Below are 21,012 nucleotides of genomic sequence, written 5' to 3'. Positions count from 1 at the left end.
AAGCCCTCAGACCCCCATTCAGTCATAAATGACCATTCATCACTCAGAGCATTTGTTCAAGCTGCTGTTATCTTTCATAAATATTTACTTCCCCTGGTTAAAACCTCCCCTTCACACCTCCAATAGATGCGGGTCATCGAGACAGCAGTGGAGAGAATGGCCCGCTGTAAACAGCCAAAGAAAAGGAAACAAACCATGCCTGTGCTCTTCAAACAAACCACACAATTGCGTGTGTGTCGGTAATCACAAGCTATTCAAGTATGCAAATACTGCAAGCACAATAAGAAGATCGGGAAGCATCGTGGGACTTTTTTCCAGCGTGACAGGGCTCTTTTGATGAAGTCTTCAGGAGTTGTGTGCCTACAGTACCTGTGGGATGAGAGACAGATGCCCTACAGTAAACTATCACGTGTGTCTGCAGGAAGAATAACACATCAAACCTGACTCAGTTTAGTGAGTTACCTATTGTGCACAGCATTTTTGAGCCGCATGAGTGCTTTCAAATGTTTGGACGCAATCTTAAAGTGCTAATATGAGAATTACTGAATTTCAGAGAAAAAAAAGGTAAAACTTTATTTCGATGGCCCACTCTGTAACTCCATGTCAACTCTCAGTCATTAGAGTATTAGTCTGCTTAATATCTGCTAACACTTTATTGTAATGCTCCTCAACAGATATTCTACTGACTATAAGTTACGTACATGTCAACTTATTCCACTAACCTGAACCCTAAACCTAACAGTTTATTAAAAATCTAATGAGAGTTAGTTGGCATGTAGTTGCAATGTTACCTAGTAGAAAGTCTGAAGTTGACTATCGAAATAAAGTGTAAGCAAAAAACAATTTTCAGTTTATTAAAGTTTGAAGATTCTTATATTTGATGTCATTAGGACTGGTTTAAATTATGATCATAATTCTTTTCACATTCCTTTAGTACTTTGACCAGAGATTTGCCATCCAGAAATGCTGTAAGGCAGCTCACTAGGATTTGATGCATAATACCTAAATCACGACAATTTTGTTATGCTATATTTTGCTTCTTTTTCTGCACAGGCAGCAGTATACACCACCATTGTTAGCTTATTGTCAGGAGGCTTTACCAAATTACAGCATGCTTTCAAAAGTCAATCCGCATTTTTAAACCATTTTTAAAGTTTTGTAGTTCATTTGAGTTCTGTAAAGTCATGCATTCAAGTGTGTTCATAAATATATTCAGATGTTCACCTGTAAATAAACTATATTCAGATTTACAAATAAATATATTTTAGGATTTATAAATATTTATCAGAGTTATTTGTATGTATATATTTACAGTTAGACTATATTTTAGGATTTATAGCTTTATATTCAGATATCTTTTTGGATTTTAAATTATGGTCACACTTTAGATTAGGGTTCAATTCTCACTATAAACTAACTATTACAACCTTTACCTAAATAAACTCCTAATTACTGCTTATTAATAGTTAGTAAGGTAGTTGTTAAGCTTAGGTATTAAGGGATGTAGAATATAGCCATGCAGAATAAGACATTAATATAATAAACAGCCAATATCCTATTAATATGCATGCTAATAAGCAACTAGTTAATAGTGAGAATTGGACCCTAAACTATAAAATTGTACATTCAGAGTTGCATCTATATATTTATAGATATCACTATATATTTGAATATATACTTTATCTTTATGATTTAGATCATAACCTTTTTAAAATTGTAACTGTATTATGCAGTGTTATATATTCAGGATTTACAACTGCATTTATTATTTATAAATATAAGCAATTTTTTACAGTACAAAGTTATTTTGCATTCTCAGTTTTGTACTTTAATTATGTTTAGCTTTATATTCAGAAGCATTATGTAAAGTTGATTTAAAATATACCTTTAAAAAAAATGTATTCCTCTATATTTTGGGATTTCTAACTCCAGGCTTTGGCAACGCACGCCACTGAAGTTTGTTGACTGTTGACTCGTGTAGGACAGTGTGTTTGTGCGCTGTGTCAGATGAGTGGGCTGGTCTTCAGAGAGAGAGACACTTCACAGCAGTCCGACTCTCACTTCACTCCCAGTCTCTACAGAGGAGAACAGCAGGAGAACAACTCAGGATACCCACCAGGACAAGAGACTAACTTTGGAACGAGAGAAACTCCGCTCGAGATCCGACTGCAGGAATCTAGCAGGGACAACTTTACCACACTTTCTCCCAAAAAACTCCTTGTGTTTCCATCTCACACAAGTTTGTGCTGCTGGAAGACATCAGGAACAGCCTTGCTATCAAGACACTTGATACGCTCTGGAGTGATTTTACCCAAAAGAACAAGGTAAGGAACTTCACATACAATTGAGATGTTTTCATGACTGTTTAGGGTTTAGTTTCTCGTGCATAGCAAGGAGAAGATGCGTTTAAAATCCCTAAGGATCAATTGCACTATTTTTGAGAAATATCTCAGATGTAGTCTACCTGCCGTTGCATTTCCCAAATGCTTCCAAGCCTCATGAAAGAGTTGAAACACTTGTGCAGTCACGGGGAAACGGAGCGGGACTCCCCGCGCTCTTTGAACCTTCTGCCAGAACAAGAGCGACGGGGCTTTTGCGGTCTGCGAACTCCTGGAAGTGAAAGATTTCAAACACCTCTGCATCAAGCCCCAGCTCGCAGGCTCGTTTAATGTTCGTCTGGATATCAGAAGTGCTCTTTAGGATGGGAGTTTTTGGACATTGTGTTGGAGACGCAGTTCCCATGCGCTCCCATCCGCCAGACGCAATTCATCACAACTCGTCCTCGCCCTCTCAATTGTGCGTCTGTTATTCAGTCTTTCATAGTGTTAAATGCTCCTGTCTCCGCCGAAGGGAAGGCTTATAGGGAGTTTTTCTTTTAATATCTGCTTGTTAGGAACTTATCCAAACCTTAACGCATAAAAACACCTGCAAGATGCGAAATTTTGGCTCATATCTGCACGGCTGATGCACGAATGAACTGTGCTTTTCTGTTCAGGCTAATGGTTTGACAGGAACAACTTATTACATAAGTCTGCATTTATTTTTGGTTTAAGTAATGAGAAGATAACGTAGTTCACAATTGCATCAAGTTTATTTTTCAGTATCAAGGTTTTAGGTTAGGTTTACAGTTTATGAATGAATAAGAGAAAGTGGATGTTTTAGATTGGAGTGCTAAATTTAAGTTTTAAGAGGTCTAGTCTATACATTTTCTTCCACAAAATCCACAATGTGCATTGTTCAGGAGACAATTTGTTGCATGAAATTAAATACACCTCAGGAATATTTATTTTAAATGTTCAAGTTGGCATGCATGGAGAGCTGACAGCCAGACAACATAAATCAAAATCTCACAAATTACATCATAATTAAGTTTTGCACCATTTGAATCACATTTGAGCTGTTTTGCAGTTTATTAAATGGTCCTGCAGTGTATCAGATTAATTTTAAAAGTGCAGATGCTCTGTGTGTATTAATGTAAGCCTATAAAACAGTTAAATAATTGTTGTATAAGAATAATAATAAGAAAAAAAATCTCTTTAAAGATGAGAAGGTATGACATTTAAATTTCACATCAGCTTCCCATCTGCGGCACGCAGTGAAATTTCGGTCCCATTTGCATCCTTTTCTTTTTGAATTTGAATAGTAAACTGTGTGGATTATTTAATCTCTCCGATGGGATTTCAAGGATTAGTCTCCGATCAGACACAAACAACTATGAAGTGGATTGCTGGCTACCTGATGTGGTTCCTGGTGAGAGTGATACTTTTCTCTGGGCTGGGAGACGTAATGAAAGGCAGACTCAGAATGAGGGAATTTGAATAACTGTATTTAGTGGCGAGGCCAAGCTGCACTGCCTCCCATCCTCTCTCGGAAAGAATGAAACAGGAACAAAAGTCTAAGAACGGGAAGGTCTGTGTTGCATAGCGTATCTAAACCCTTATTTGCATATGAAAACTCTGGCCGTGAAAGAATTCCGCCACTGTTGCAATAGCCATTTGTGTGTCCGACGGAGTGACAGTCCGATGCGGAGATACAGTCGTCCTCACGCTGGTCTTTGTGGGGTCTCACGTGACTGTGTGTCATGTCCTGTTGAGGAGAACCAGGGATTTAATCGCAGCTTTTCGAACTTTTTCTGACCCCCTGGTCTTTCATTTCCATATCTGTTTGTTCCTAAAGCTTCTGAGCTCAAATTCAGTTTGAGATGGTTCATTCAGTGTGTCCCGTCAGTGAAACACGCAAACAACGCTGCTCACATAAGATTATTTTCGTTCTCGGTAGGTAGATGATGAATAAACGGCAGTGGCTTCTTTATTTCCCAGCATGCCTGTCTGTGCACTTCCTTCAATATGCTCGTATGGGTGGAGTGAGAAGGACAAATTGTCCCTTGAGTCTGTGAATATCTATGAGATCTCAACTTCATCTTACAAAGACAGCTATGAAGTGAGCATCAGTCAGGGGCCTTCCCATTCAATGGTGTGTTTGTGTGGCTCTTGGAGAAAGTGGCCCCTACACCCTCAGCTGCCGATGAACATTCCCGAACGCTGTGCTAATTGGGAGTCCTCAGATAAGAACTAATGTGAGGATAATTTGAGTGGGACATCCCAGTCTGGACATTCCTGAGTGGCTTTGACTTTATTAATGTGATCTCACAATCACTTATAGACATTACACTCCACGGCTTCTCTGTGTGTGGCCAGTATGCACGTTCAGACACTCTCAAATGTTCCTCAAACGCACGCATATCTTCAAAGATTTTACTCAACAAACGCTGTCCTGGGCCCTTGCCAAAGTAAACAAGCAGCGGACAGCCAAGTGTCCACTGTGGAGTGCTGGACCTCAGCTCTCAAAACCGGCCTCTAACAATTAGTCATTGTGCCATTTGGCTGTACAAGAGCACCAGCGCTGCTCAGGATTGGCATGAAGATACAGTCGAAGTACACCTCAGCTTTAAAGTCTAATTTCTAAGAAATCATAATATTTAAGGTGAGAAAAACATAGTGGCTGTTCACTTGCACAGTCATTCACTTATCAATACAAACCAAATACCACAAAACTAGGGGATTGAGACACAGCTGGCAGTGCTGTGTTTGTCAAATCCTACTCCTGCAGGGTTTAGATCCAACCTGCCCCAACACACTTGGCTGTGGGTGTCTCTGAAATCACCCCCATACCCTCATTCCCTATTCCCTATATTAGTGGTTTTCAGTCCTGGTCCTGGGGACCCACTGCTTTGCACATTTTGTATGTCTCTCTTATCTGACACACTCAGTTCATGGAGCTCTGAAGATCTGAATCAGGTGAGACAAATAAGAGAGACATACAAAATAGTTCCCAGGACCAGGACTGAAAACCACTGCCCTACATTGCTCCTCTAAAATAGTCCACTGAACGAGTGAATGTAAACGAGTGTATTCGGACACTGAGTGCACCGGAAGTGCAGTGGATGCGATCTTCTGGCGACACACAGGAATTCATTCGGTGCGACTCTCGCAGTTTTCTAGTGGTTTGCTGCTGAGTACATCCATTGTAGTTTTTGGGGCCAAATGAGCGCAGTCAATAATGTCGGCTAGGGCAGTGTTTCCCAACCCTGTTCCTGGAGGCATACCAATAGTGCACATTTTCACTGACTCTTCCTAATCAAACTCACCTGAAACAACTCATCAGCTCATTAGAAAAGACTCCGAGACCTGAAATGGATGGGTCAGAGAAGGGAGACATCCAAAATGTTTACTGTTGGTGTGCCTCCAGCAATAGGGTTAGGAAACACTGCACTATGCTTTCAGACACCACTACAAATGACTGTCCCCTCAAATAGTGCCCTATATAAGGGTATAAGTGGCGAATTGTATTGAATGTGGTTTGAGTCAGGTTTGTGAATATCATATATGAGTGAGCTATACCAAAACAAATTCTTATTAGTGCAGCAGGATGCCGGGATTGTTCGAATAGATGGTTGTCAGAACAAAACTGCCCTACAAAATCCAACATTGTCCCCATTGTTTTCTGCTGTTGAGGTTGGTTTCTTTCCCCCCATTCTTTAGCTTTCCAACTCCATGAGGAGCCCAGGGGACGCAACTCACAGTAAATGTCTGTTCAGAGGTTTCGGGAAGCGCTGACAGAAGCTGAGGGAAACTCACCCATTCTCCAGTTTCAGGGTGTCATGCCTCTGTTGAAACAGAATCTGAAATGTTTCCCTTATCTTGGTGGAAATGAAGACGATGGTGGAGAAAGTTCACATATGTAACACTGAGCTCTATAGGGTGGAGAGGCTGTATGGAAGCAGCATGTATGTGTGTGTGTGTGTGTGTGTAAACCTGCAGTCATGCATGTTTAAAAAGTGAGAAAGTGAGAAAGAAGTGACAGCCCCACACAGGTTAGTGCGATAATGATGGCTCTCCGGTGTTTGTGGCCTGGACTGTTGCAGTTTGATTGACAGGTGGAAGCTGCGCTGGTGCGATGTGTCAGTAGCGCTGCTTTTCATGCATATACATGTGCTACTCATCTGTGTGTGCTTGTGTGTGTGTTGTTACCCCGGCTGAGCCTGTCTTACCTTAGTGGATTGCATGTTAACACTTCCTGTGGCAATTAATCAGTCTATTATTTGAGTGATTGAACCATTTAACAACAGGCTGATAGAATTATCTGCTCCTAATTGTTGATCAATCTGTCAGACTTTGCTGTTGTTGCATAAAGCCTCTTGATGAATGGTTATTTTATCTGATTTGGATACACATATTTTGAAGAGAATGACATTTCTGTCCCCAGAGAGATAATTAGAAGAATTGAAACGAAAGGAAATTGTGTTACCCAGAGTGGAATGCAGCCAGATGTTTCTAAAACACCTGACACAAGACTCTTATAATGCATTTGTATTGCAGAATTATCTTTAATGACTCTTTAGATCATAGAACGATAATCAGCGAAGTTAAAATGAGGTAAATTACTCAAAGTTAAAGAGTAAACTGTTTAAATAGCACCATTACATTTAAATTTGTTGTCTTTTACTTGCATGTGAAGTGATTAGGAGCATTTTAGTATGATAATTCAAACATTACAGCTCGTTCAGTTCAAAGGGTTTAAGCTGTTTAACATTATGAACTTGACTCTACGACCTTCCCACAACACACTCTCTCCCGAAACCACTTCAAGGTCCAGTTCATCACACATCTAAGATTTGTACACGGCCCATAAGTGATCCAGGACCCAAAGAAACCCGTTCCTGTCACAAAAAAAAAAAAAAAAAGTTTGGTAAAAACAAATGAATGTAGGAAAAAAAAAAAGGCAGCAAAACAAAGTTGACACGATTGCGGCTGACTCTGCCTTCAAATTATCTTCCCCCAAATTACGATCAGACATTCTACTCAGCTGTAGTTAAACATTAGCTTTTATTTGTTCCAGATGGGGCTTTGTTTTGAAGTTTTATTTTAGAAAGAAAACCCTTTCTGCTCTGGGAAACACAACTGCATCCAAACCTGGCAAATCGGAAATCCATGTTCCTGTGTTTCTTTGCTTTCTTCTCTTGGCTATAGACTGGAGTTCAAGGCAATGTTCTACATCCACATCCAAAGAGATATAACATTACGATTCCTAGCCAAATATCATGATGTCCGGTATCATACAAGAGCTTTCCAGTTCCAGACAATGACCATTTACACTTTTAGCTCATTTGTTTTTCTAAATCATTCCAAGGCTCTTCAATGAACACATACTTATTTTCTGCAAGCCTGAACTGGATTTCTACGAGTAGATGTTATGTTAGATCAGTGATGTGGAGTAGAAGATATTCTTGTGTATCATTAATAGCAGTTCATAACTGTGAGTTAAGATGAATCACCTTAATACCAGTTACGAAACATACCGAATTTCACATACTCCAAAGTAACCCAGACCACTTTTTCAACCAAACTACTGGTGAGCACCACAATTTTACCACAGTAAAATGTGAACCAAAATGTCAGACACCAAAAGCGTCCCAAAAGAGTCTTATAAATGATCCAGCATAATCCCCATATAAATATTTAGATGAGCCTTTAAGAGACAGCATCTCTTTTCTGTGTGAGAATATCCTATTACACAATCACAGCCCAAGAGAAGGCAGTACTCTTATTGTGAGAGATAGAAAAGAGGAAATGTAATGCATGGTAAAAGCAGTGCTTTGTGTGCAAATGCAGTTAAGTAGATTTTGTGATTGACCAAAGTGAAAAGCCCAAGTGTAAAGGATGGGGGGGGGGGGGGGGGGAGTGAGAACGTGCAACTTTAAAAGAAAAGGCAAAGCGGAAGGCACGTAAAGAAAAAAAACAATGGATGAAAGTGGTGGAAGAGAAAGACAGTACTATCTGAGACTAGCAAATAAAGAGGGAGTGAAAGAGGTCAAGAAAAGCGGGAATAAAGGCAGCAGGAGGGGAGGGATTCCTGGAGAGGTCATTAAGAGGACAAGCACTCACTTGCTGTTAATGACAGTGGAGTATCACTCTAATCTGCCATCATTAGCCTGATTATATCAGGGGCGATTGGCCTTTGCCTTCAGCTCCAATCAATGGCACCAAATCAATAGAAAGAGGATATCATGTGATCTAGGCAAAGCCAAATCCAGCCTAGACTGTAGAAGCCAGACTCAGCCAATCACAGTTGAACCAAGTTCAGCTCTTCCTAACTCTCCCCAGCACAGCTTACTTCAGCACAGCATGCAGAAACTCAGTCCAGTTTAGCCCAGATTTGTGCGGTTTTACCCTCCCAGCACAACGAAACCCAGTTTGGCACAGCCTAACCTAGTTAAGGACTACTTGTGAGCAGACTGAGTGTGAGCTATTCTTATTACTGATGTATACTCCACGTTTTCCAGAAATTAATTCTTTTTAATTCAGCAAGGATGCATTACATTGATAAAAAGTGACAGAAAATATGTTTTTACTGTTACAAACGATTTTTATTTCAAATAAATGCTGTTCTTTTGAACTTTCTAATCATCAAAGAACTCTGAAAAATCACTATTCCCACAAAAATATGAAGCAGCACATTGATAATAATCAGAAATGTTTCTTGATCATCAAATCATCATATTAGAATGATTTCTGAAGGATCATGTGACACTGATGACTGGAGTAATGATGCTGAAAATTTCAGCTTTGCGTTACAGAAATAAATGACATTTTAAAATATATTACAATAGAAAACTGTTATTTTAAACTGTAATAATATTTCATAATATTACTGTATAACTTTATTTTTGAACAAATAAATGCAGCCTGGGTGAGCAAAGAAGAGACCTTTCAAAAACAAAAATGTATGTATATAGTTTAATATATCGTCTAAAGTCTTGTAAAGTGTAAATTAAAAGAAAATCATGCTGTAATGTCACTTAAAAATGAGCAACGCACAGGACAGATGCAGCAGATCGCTGAGAAAGAGAATCTGTGAATAGTTATAAGCAGGTGTTTAACACCAACCAGACATGGATATTTTGTACTGTGAGCTCGGACACTGGCATTCAAACAGTGATTAGTGAGGGAACGTGTGTGTGTGTTTTCACTGAGCAGATGTATGCGTCTGTGAGTGTCTCTGAGTGCCTGGATGTTCTCATGAGTTGTTTGAATGTTGTTTGCGTGCAGTATCAACCACTGCATACCCGTCTTTTACCCAGCTGTGGGTTACAAAAGCACCAGATCTTCGAAGGTGGTCAGTAAAGACATTCATTTGAATTCTTCATCCCAAATCGGCTGTAGTTTGATTAGCTTCTTGTTGTGTGATGGTGCTATCCAGTCATTTAACTAAATGTTAAGAAGTATTTGATGTTCTTTTAGAAGAAAAACATCTTAAAATGATTTAATAATGTCCTCCATTAGAGTTTCTAAATAGTCGTTGACTGCTACCGATGGTTAAACTGTCCATAATCTCCTCCATCACAGATACACTGTATAGATTTTACAGACTACATCAAATAAAATGTGGGTTTAAGTGCTTTTAGTTCCTGTGTGTTAGCTTTGCGGTCATCTATATGATTAGTGCACTTTCTGCAGATTACATTTCAGCATATTTAAAAAGTTGTTATCTTTTAAGAAAACAGAGCAAAAATATTGATGACTCATCCTGCACTACACAGATTTTTGTCCAATCAAATGATCTCTAGTATGCCCCTCCCCCAAGTAGCAAATCATGTTAAGTGCCTGTGATGTACCTGGAGACCAATGTGCTGTAACTTTCACACCAAGACCGACTATAACGATAATTATAAAGTTTTAATAATTGTTTTAATTCTATGAGAATGGTGAAGTCACAACAAAGCTATTACGAGATCGTCACAAAGGAACAATATTGTTGAAATCACTTGCAGAATGATTTTTTTTTTTCACAGCCCATGAACGCTAAAAATATTGTTGACTGAGTTGACAGTAGACAGACTCCACTCTGCACTTATTATAAGCAGAACATTATCAAGCGTTGGTGTGGACTGTGGACACGTAATATAATTATTCTTACAATTATCCTTCTTGGTGTAAAAAAAGGAAAGAAATCCCATTCTCTTGTTCAATCTCTGTCAATGCCTCTCTCTCTCTCTCTCTCTCGCTCTCTCTCTCTCTTTAGGATGGCGTGGATGGGTGGATGTTATGGTTTGGTGTTGCTGGTCTTGGGGGTGATGGGACAGAAACTGCCCACGCGTGATGAAGGCCTCTTTCAGATGCAGATCAGGGATAAAGCTCTGTTTCATGACTCTTCTGTCATGCCAGATGGGGCCGAGATCAGTGGATACCTGTTCAGGGATGCACCGAAAAGGTGGGATCATACATCACACATATGAAGCAGACATACACTTTCACTTAACAATTTGCAATTCTATAAAATAAAGTATAATTACTAAATTACGATAGATTAACACAATCATAGACCTTAACTTGGACTGGAAATAGATACATAAACACGCTGTTGTAATGATGTGATTGCTTGCATATTGCATGTAAAGGACCAAACAGGGTTCTCAAGAGTTTCGTGACTGAACTATATTAAACTATAAAAAAAAATTTTTTTACAAATAATTAAATAATGTAACTATTAAAATCCATATTTGGTTTTATTCTGGATGTCCCCATATGCCCCACATTTTCATGTTTGATCATCCTTGGACGGGAGGGTTTTGTATGATCATGTGCATTTGTGGATATGTCTTTATGTGTGGGAAGAAGAAATATGGAATCTATTATAACCACAGTGCATTAGATGAGGGCAAGACATGCATTATGAATAAGATGCTGGAAAGATGCTGTGTGTGTGTGTGTGTGTGTGTGTGTGTGTGTGTGTGTGTGTGTGTGTGTGTGTGTGTGTGTGTGTGTGTGTGTGTGTGTGTGTGTGTGTGTGTGTGTGTGTGTGTGTGTGTGTGTGTGTGTGTGTGTGTGTGTGTGTTGAGTAGCAGGTGGACTCAAATGGAAGAATATCAACTATGTTCACCACGTCGATCAAACTGTACCACATGCGAGGTCTTAGCAAAAGGCTACAGGGTTATTTCTGCTGAGGATCCTGGATGAATTAATCAGAACGTACATACCACAGATGGTCATATGCTGAGCTATTCGCAATTTAAAAACACTTTATAGTAATATCGAATCTCCCTGTTTTCCATTTGATGTCCATGCCAGTGATTCTGTCAATGCCGTGTCCTGCTAATGAATTGCAGTGTTCTCAAATATAGCTGATTACATTGAAGTCTACCATACATCTATCATAATTATTTTGCAGAACATGGAGTTGTAAGGTGTTTCTGCTCACAAAGGGTCTGAACGAATGTTAAGATTGCTTTTAATATTATATTACAGTTAAAAAGTTTTTATTTCCTATGAATGGACCAACCCAATAATGAGAAAATGTAACTATTTACAAAGATTTTTTTTCAATTCGTACGATGTGACTTGTATGGAAACATATGTTGGTCCACGCCTAAATGTAAACATCATCGAGGCGAAAGCAGATCGAATGAAAATTAATGCATGATATCATACAAATTCGTACCAATTCACCAAAACAATATTGTTATGAACAGCCATAAAAGTGAAATGGATACCGTTCATAAAACTCAACATAATACAGTATAATGTGGTCATGGAACTCATTTTAATTGAAATGTTTATAATAATTGCATGATTATATTTTAAAAAAAAAGAAAAAGAAAAAGGGTAGGCACTCCGAAAATGGCATTATAAATAGTTAACAGCTGAAATACACTAGCTGTGTTTGGTGTGCTTTTTATTAGACATCTCCCATGTGCAATGCAGTGGCAACACAGTGCTAAAAACGCTAACAAAGACAGTGGAAATGTGTTGAGACAGCAAAGCCAGTGTAGCAACGTTGTGTTTGGGGAATATGGTCCTAATTCGGTAGCGGTCTCTGAAAGGCCAGCTAGTTCTAATTTCAGCACATTGTGTCTTGGGACGGGTTTTAATATATCTCAAGTACTTTTAAAGACTAAACATAACTGCAATCAGACGGGCTAAATCAGCAACACCATTATGAATAACCTTGCTGAAAAGGAAGTCTTATACTTAGGGAGTTTAAAAAAAAAAAATTAAGCTCTGATATAGAAAGTATTGTTACATGTCTTTTTATGTAATATTATGCTAAAAGTACACCTAAAACCTGAAAATATAAATGCATACAGATGGCTAGTTTTCACACGATCATCAAAACCGATTTAGTCCAAACAAAGAGCACATCTGCTACAACATACAATGAGTCATGTTTAATTTCCTGCATAATTCCTATGTTTGTTGTCCTTTTCCTAACTTTTCCTCGCTTTTGCAGGTATTATTTTGTGGTGGAGGAAGACAACACTCCTCTGCTGGTGACGGTGACACCTTGCGATGCTCCTCTTGAGTGGAGATTGACGTTGCAGGAGCTCCCAGAGGACCGCAGCGGGGAAGGATCAGGTATCCGAATTAAATCTCCCAATCGATGTTGCAACTCTGCAGTAATTTAAGACTTGTTTTCCATGTAAACGTTCTAAACTATTATTAGAAAAACTGGCCTTAGATCTGTGGAACAAGAGAGCGTCTCCCATTGCCATACAATGCAGCTTAAGGATTAAAGTAGGCAGTGGTATCTCCTTCCATTTATCTCCATAGGATTGAACCTGATTAGGAAAGAAGTCATTCCTAAATTAGGAATCATTTCAATCATTGAGGATTAGGAATTCCTTTCAACTAATATATATATAAGATAAACTGAAGGGATAAAAAAAAATAAAAAAAAAAATAAAAATAAGAACTACTAAGTGCATTGATAGGAAATATCCTGGCTCTGTCCCCAAACCTAGTGCGCAACTTCCATAGGCAGCTTTTTAATCTCCCAGTGTTAAGGCTGTCCTAAAAATTATAATTCTTGCCTTTACAGAGAAAGGCATCCCACAATGCAATGCTCTGACAAAAGCCTCATTTGAGGAGCACTATATGTAATATGAGGTTACAGTTCAGTTAAAGGGATAGTTCGCCCAAAAATGATATTTAAGCCATGATTTACTCACCCTCAAGCCGTTCGAGATGCATATGTCAATCTTTTTTCAGACGAACACATTTTCAGTTATTTTAGAAAATGTCTTAGATCTTTCAGTGGTTATAATGTGAGGCAATGGGGTCCAGCTGCTTCAAGTCCGAGAATGTGCATGCATCCTTCACAAAAATAATCCACCCGGCTCCAGGGGGATAAACGAAGGCCTTCCGAGGGTAATCCGTGCGGTTTTGTCGTAAAAATGTACATATTTAAAACTTTATAAACGAAAATAACTGGCTTCCGGTGGCGGTTGGTGCGCGTTCATGGAGATGGATGCTGGCGTATGACGTAGGACGTAGCGTAGGAAGCGTCGTGACGTAGAACGAACGTGACAGCGCAGCCAGAGAGCAGAGCAAAACAAAACTCTACGTTCGTTCTACGTCACGACGCTTCCTACGCTACGTCCTACGTCATACGCCAGCATCCATCTCCATGAACGCGCACCAACCGCCACCGGAAGCCAGTTATTTTCGTTTATAAAGTTTTAAATATGTACATTTTTACGACAAAACCGCACGGATTACCCTCGGAAGGCCTTCGTTTATCCCCCTGGAGCCGGGTGGATTATTTTTGTGAAGGATGCATGCACATTCTCGGACTTGAAGCAGCTGGACCCCATTGCCTCACATTATAACCACTGAAAGATCTAAGACATTTTCTAAAATAACTGAAAATGTGTTCGTCTGAAAAAAGATTGACATATGCATCTCGAACGGCTTGAGGGTGAGTAAATCATGGCTTAAATATCATTTTTGGGCGAACTATCCCTTTAAGATGCTTCCTATGTAGGGAATAGACAGCAAGGCAGCTCGCTACGTTTTGCAACAGGGTATTAGTGTTTGCAAGTTTTCAGATTTAACACAAAAAAAAAGAAAAAAAAAAGTCAAAATGCGTGTCCTATAGATGCCCCCTTTGGAAAGTTTTCTACAGAAATAGCAAAGCAGCCCGGCTTCAGGTAAATATGTGTTTTCTGTGAAGTACTGTGGAGCGTGTCCAGTGTGGGTCAGTGTTTTCCAGCGTGGTCAATCATTAGTCCTGTTAGTGTACTCTTCTGCAGCAATGTGTGTTGGTAAGCACGTGTGAATCTGGGCCCTGTGTGACCGCACCTGGTGTGCTAATGGACTGCATCTGATGTCTGCCGACTCACTAGAAAGCAAGAATGAAAAAGAGAAAAATCTTGTATTGGGAAATATAAGGGATAATCTCACAAAACCTTTCCAGAATGTCCAGGTGACCCCAAAATGAAAGACAAAAAAAACAAAAAAACAATACTGCTACTGCTAGTAGATAAACAGACTGCATGTAAGTTATGCCTCTGCTGCATACTGTAAATAGACAGACATAAATCCTGTAGCAGATCTAGGCAGGTGGAGCTGGGGAGGAGGAGGAGTACAGAGGAATAGCAGGACTAGCCTATACAGCAAACAATTACCCAGACTATTTAAATATTGAGAAAGCGGTCTCATTGGCTGCAGGATCAGCAGAGGACAAACAGCTTGTGCCATGATGTGATTGCTTGAAGATTGCATGTACAGGTCAGGCTGCACACTCTGGAGTTTCATGACCAAACTATATAAACAATTAAATATTTACTTAAAGAAAATAAAGTCTATATTTACAAGTGTGGGTATCTGCAGGTCGGAGTTATAGGTGTACCGAAAGGTCTTCTGAAGTGGTCTCGAAAACTCCCCGTTAAGGTGTGGGGTATGGTAAGGAATTAAGGTAGGGTAGGGGTTAGTTTCCCCTACATTCGGCATTCCCAATACTCGGAACCTGCAGCTATCCCTATCTCTATATTCATGACCTATAAACGCTTTTGCTTTGTTCTCACCATGAGTAAGCTCATGCAGGGATGACGCCAAAACCCAGAGGACTAATTTGTCGCTGATTCCTTCAAGATTTTTCTTTGGGTTTTTTTTATGGTTTTTTTTTACATTTATTTATATGTAAAATAAAGGCTGTGGTAAACATGACTTGACTATACTTTTACGTTTTGTTCTACAACAAAAATCACACACATCCTTAGAGAAAACGTCAATTTTCAAGCAGTTACGTTTATTTTAGCAAATGTACATTTTTATTAAGTAACTAGATAAGACAGTTTGGGTTGTGAGTGTGTGCTGTGTATGTCGTAGAACAAAATGTTAAACTATCATCAAGTGATGTTTTCCACAGGGCTAGGCGAATTAGACTTCCGGGTTCTGTTGTGATATCTGCATGTGCTTACTCATGGTGAAAATAAGGCAAAAACGTCTTGTTAAGCAAATAATGAAACAAATTGTAATTATCATAAAATTAGGCTTCATTTTCTTAATATAAAATATAATTTCTTTTTTTTTCTTTTCTTTTTTATATGTAGTGTAATGTGACCTAGACATGCTTTCAATCACAGCCGTAGGATTCCTCTCACTGTTCCCACCAACTCAAAAGAAAAAAAAGGTTGTGACCGGCGCATTTCTTCAAAGCAAGATTCTCACTTGCACTCTCGTTCTCTCTCTCTCTCAGCTGTACTCCCACCTCTTTTGCTCTCCCTCCTGGTACTTTTCTAGTTTCTTCTCTCCCCCCCCCCTCATCACCCTCTCTCTACATCTCTCTTTTTCCATCTGGACAGTACCCTAAAAAAGAAATCAATAAAGTTCCACAAAACACCCTTGTATTTCATTCCAGACACATGGAGCAGCGTAACTGTTTCAGTTAGAGCGCATCTGTGAAACCTAATGTATAGGACCGAAACGAGGCAGAAGCCCCTGTGTCAGAAGCGTGTGTGCAGAACATGTCCATGTGTGAGCTCACATAAAGACACAAGTGTCTCCCTGTGAGACGACAAGCTTCTCTGATCATCTCTGACTTTTTGTGCAGTAATGACTCCCAGGCCCTGGGTTTTCCTCTATCTCACGGTCTGTGGCCCAGTATGGTTGTCCTGGCTGATGAAATGCAGAGACCCCCATCATTCACTGCTGTACCTTTGGGTTTTAAGCCAAGGATTTAATAGTTTTTTTTACAAAACACAACGTGTAATGATCGTCTTGCTTAGCTGATGGCGTGACTTGGCTGTGATTGGGAGATCCTGAAAAACAAATCTGTCACAGTTGATGATATCCTTCTTCAGACTCATTTCCTCACTCATGTACCCATTCACTCATTCACAGTTGCAATAAATCAAATACACACACCATAAGAAAGAACATTTCAAATAAGATCTCTTCATCTCATTTGTTTCAAGACTTAGATCAAACAGAAAGGAAATTGACACTTGAAGTGAATAAATAAAATCATGGCAATGGCAGTCTGTCTTTTTGAGACCACCTATATGCGTTTTCCTTGGTCTTTAGGTCTCCTGATTCACAGATTATAATTTCAGAATAGAATTTCTTGAACTGTGTTATCCACATTGATTTTACATCTCTAAACACTGACTTGCGCATTTGGCAGATGCTTTGATCCAAAGCAACTGACATGGCATTCAATACACATCTATCAGTCCTTGCATTGACTGGGATCGAACCCATGACCTTGGCGTTGCCAGTACCATGCTTCACTGTTTGAGCTGCATGAATGCTTAATGAATGTCAACAACTGTCTCAGTTTTTCCCCCTAAGGAATTTCAGGAGATACATCTGAGACAAAGTTGACATTAAAACATAATTGAGAACTCGGTTTAGTCTCCTGAGCTACAACAGAGCGACTTCTGTGCAATACACTACATTATAAATGAAATGCAAACAAGGACGTGGAAGCGTTTTATTTTTTACAGTACAGCAGTCACTGTAAATATACACTTATACACAAGTCTTTTCCCATGTTTGCTGAGTACATCCACTGGGAGCCGGTCTTTGAGTGTAACTCGTGTTCATTTAGCTCTCTGGTTGACAAACATAATATTATGTTTTCTCGCCCAGCTGAACGGAGAGGGCTTGGAAAGGAACTCAAGGAACAGTGAAGGCCACAAGGCATCTCTGTGTAGCTTAGAGTTCCCGGGGAAAGTAAAGTGAAAGTCACCCTCTGATGTGCAGGGTTGTTTGGATAGAAAACACAGCCGGCAGCAGACGAGTGGCTAACTGTCCGTCACATCAGGTAGCTCCCAGTGACCTCACCTGGATTCACACATTAAACGATGCTCTTTCTGTTAAGATGGAAATTGCTGCTTCTTTTTTCCAGTGGTGATAATTGGGGTGTGGGGAGGAAGTGGAAAGTAAACAACTAGATGAGAGGATTTGGAGTGGTGAGGGAAATGCGTCATTATGTGGCAGTTAACGTTAAATGTCCCAGTGATTGATGTTCAGAGAGAGCTTAAGTGTGTACATCCATTTGTTTGATAGTTTATGTGGCTTGTGTTTGTGTGTGGTTTAAACAAGTCAAAATGTGCATCTCCAAATAGCACCATGCCTTTGTACCCCAACAAAATGGGCCATGTTTTTTATGTTTGTGGTTTTTTCGGTGAGGGAGACTAATTTCCCCACCATTTCTTGATTTTCTGGGCTTGTTTCCCAAGGTCTAATTTTGTGAATGTTTGTGTCTTTTTGTGTCTCAGGTGAGCCAGAACCTCTGGAACAGCAGAAACAGCAGGTCACGGCCAATGAGGGAACCGAACTCTTTACCTACAAGGGAAATGATGTTGAGTCATTCATCTCTACCAGCTCCCCTTCAGGCTTGTACCAGATAGAAATCATCTCCACCGAAAAGGACAGCAACTTCAAGATTTACTCAACCACAACTCCCGAGTCCGACCAACCATACCCTGAACTGCCTTACGACCCGAGGGTTGATGTGACCGCGCTGGGTCGCACTACTGTCACACTAGCCTGGAAGCCCACTCCTACTGGCTCCGTACTGGGCCAGCCGATCCAGTACTGTGTGGTTATTAACAAAGAGCACAACTTCAAGAGCTTATGTGCTGCAGAGGCCAAGATGAGCTTGGATGATGCCTTCATGATTGCTCCAAAACCCGGCCGGGACTTCAGCCCCTTTGACTTTGCTCATTTTGGTTTCATCCCATCTGAGAATGATTTCAATAAAGATCGTTCCCTCACCACCAACAGAGCTCTGAGCAACAAGATGAGTCGCACATATATCCCCAAGCCAAAAGTGGCAGACATACAGAAAATCTGCATAGGCAACAAGAATATTTTTACCGTGACAGACCTAAAGCCAGACACGCAATTTTACTTTGATGTGTTCGCTGTCAACACAGGCAGCAACATGAGTACTGCCTATGTGGGCACTTTCGCCCGTACCAAGGAAGAGGCCAAGCAGAAGACAGTGGAGCTCAAGGATGGGAAAGTAACTGACGTCTTCATTAAGAGGAAAGGCAGCAAATTCCTTCGTTTTGCACCGGTCTCCTCTCACCAGCGCGTCACGCTCTTTGTGCATGCCTGTCTGGATGCAGTGCAAGTTCAGGTGCGGCGTGATGGGAAGCTTGTCCTCTCTCAGAATGTGGAGGGCGTCCGTCAGTTTCAGCTCCGCGGAAAGCCCAAAGCCAAGTACCTGATCCGTCTGCGGGGGTCCCGCAAGGGCGCGTCCACCTTGAAAGTACTGGCTAGCACACGTGCCGGAGGAAAGCAACCTTTCCCTGCGCTTCCTGAGGATACCCGTATCAAGGCTTTCGATAAGTTGCGTACCTGTTCTTCCGTCACCGTGGCTTGGCTTGGCACACAGGAGCGCAACAAGTACTGTGTTTACAAACGTGAGGTTTCAGAAAGTTACGGCGAAGAGCATCGGCGCCGAGAGCAGAACCAGTGTGCTGGACCAGAGAGCCGTCGCAAGCCTGAGAAAGTGCTTTGCAAGTACTTCCACAGCGCCAACCTGCAGAAAGCCGTCACCACAGAGACCATAACGGGCCTCGAGGCGGGAAAGAGCTACCTCCTGGATGTTTATGTGGTGGGACACAGCGGGCACTCAGTCAAGTACCAGAGTAAACTGGTGAAAACAAGGAAGTACTGTTAAAAAAAAGAGACTCCGAACCACAGACTCTGCACAGAAGTAAATATATTATATATATAATGAGAAAAAAGAAGTTTATTTAACTCGAAGTGATATTCTACTAAGGAGAGTTTTGCAGACTGACTACTTGCGCACAATGCTAATGCTAACGCTGCATGTGTCGCAGTTACTGAACTGCCTGTAGAGTGAGATATCAACCTCTGTATTTATGTTTACATTACCGAGTCGAGTCGAGTCAGGCGCTCTCAATCGACCTTAGGCACCTGAAGGTTTGTTCTCAGGGGGTGCCATCGCTGTTGCAATGCAAAGAGTCCCTGTACTGCATCCTCAATGCCATGGAAATGGGAGTTTGGAGGAGTTGCAGTTCTCTTTTAGCCACTGCATGCACCATTTGTCTGCCTTATGTCTACGTTCTATTTGTTGGTTCATTACGCCAGCCATCGCAGAGGTAGCTCCACGACTCCTCCTCTCCGCTCTCCTGCCCTGTATTAAAACATGGTTTAGAAGACTTTTTTAAATTATTTCATACTTCTTAATGTTTTATTTTTTTAACTGTTATTTTTTTGTTATTGACAACAATTATTAGTGGTAAAAAAATGTGTTTTAAATCTATATGAAAGTCAACGTTGTTTCCCCACTGTCAATGTGTGTGTATAATCTCAGTTTGTGAATCTGGTGTGTGTAAATGTGTCTCATCTCTTTGTCACATGTACAGATTTTCTCTGCCAATATTCATGTACATAAAACACTAAATATAGACATCTGTAATCCCAGTGGTTCTGTGTTTCTCTGCCAGTATTATATACATGCTGGAAAATACCCATATGAATGAGGTGTATGTTCTGCTATGAAGTAAAGGATCTTTCGCATGACTCATCATAGATATGTATATACATACTGTAGATGTCACATTCGGCCGCTCCAGACACGTCAAAGCTTCCGCCATCTTGGAACTGTTAACATGAAGCTGTTCATCACTCACACTAACAAATCAATGCATTTTCATCGAATTTTCAGCCTAATGTTGTAAAAACCACCGAGCTATAAATTCCAGACGGATAGAGGAAAACCTTTCAGAGGTGAGAATGTGTTGGTCTGTGTTTTCTCAATCTGCAATATCCTTATGCAGAATTATAACATTAATGATAAGCGAAATGTTGTGAAAATCATTTGCTGATGTCTATTGCAGATATAGATATTCATACATGTGCAGAAGCTCATTTTCTCGAATGTTCACGGATCGGATTTGACCACTCCAGTATGGCGGACGTATACGTATAGCAGCCCATATAAACCGACACTAATGAGGCATCTATGTATATAGACTATATATAAATAAAAATATATGTGACTCATACCAATGCTTGTTATGCATACATAGAATATCTAAATGTTAGTTTCCAACAGAGCACATATTCCCTCAAGAAACTGATTTCAGACAGACTTGTGTGGGGAATATTTTATCCCACAATGCTATTCAAAATATTAGCCACTAGTTTACTTGATTATTTTATGTAATCACCAGGTTTGTGAAGTATGCAA

General features: G+C 40.2%; 1 protein-coding gene across 1 annotated transcript; it reads left to right on the top strand.

The window, feature by feature from the left end:
• Positions 1-2,017: 2,017 nt before the first annotated feature.
• Positions 2,018-20,243, top strand: ndnf (neuron-derived neurotrophic factor). The gene is made up of 4 exons (XM_082145112.1): positions 2,018-2,324; positions 10,582-10,770; positions 12,787-12,911; positions 18,062-20,243. The coding sequence occupies exons 2-4, from the start codon at positions 10,583-10,585 to the stop codon at positions 19,471-19,473; spliced, it is 1,725 nt and encodes a 574-aa protein (XP_082001238.1). The 5' UTR covers positions 2,018-2,324; position 10,582; the 3' UTR covers positions 19,474-20,243.
• The last annotated feature ends 769 nt before the right edge of the window (positions 20,244-21,012 follow it).

This window comes from Leuciscus leuciscus, assembly GCF_965113295.1.
Source record: "Leuciscus leuciscus genome assembly, chromosome: 18".
Taxonomy (NCBI): domain Eukaryota; kingdom Metazoa; phylum Chordata; class Actinopteri; order Cypriniformes; family Leuciscidae; genus Leuciscus; species Leuciscus leuciscus.
The sequence above is the reverse complement of the archived record's forward strand: the minus strand, read 5'-3'. Positions and strand labels throughout refer to the sequence as shown.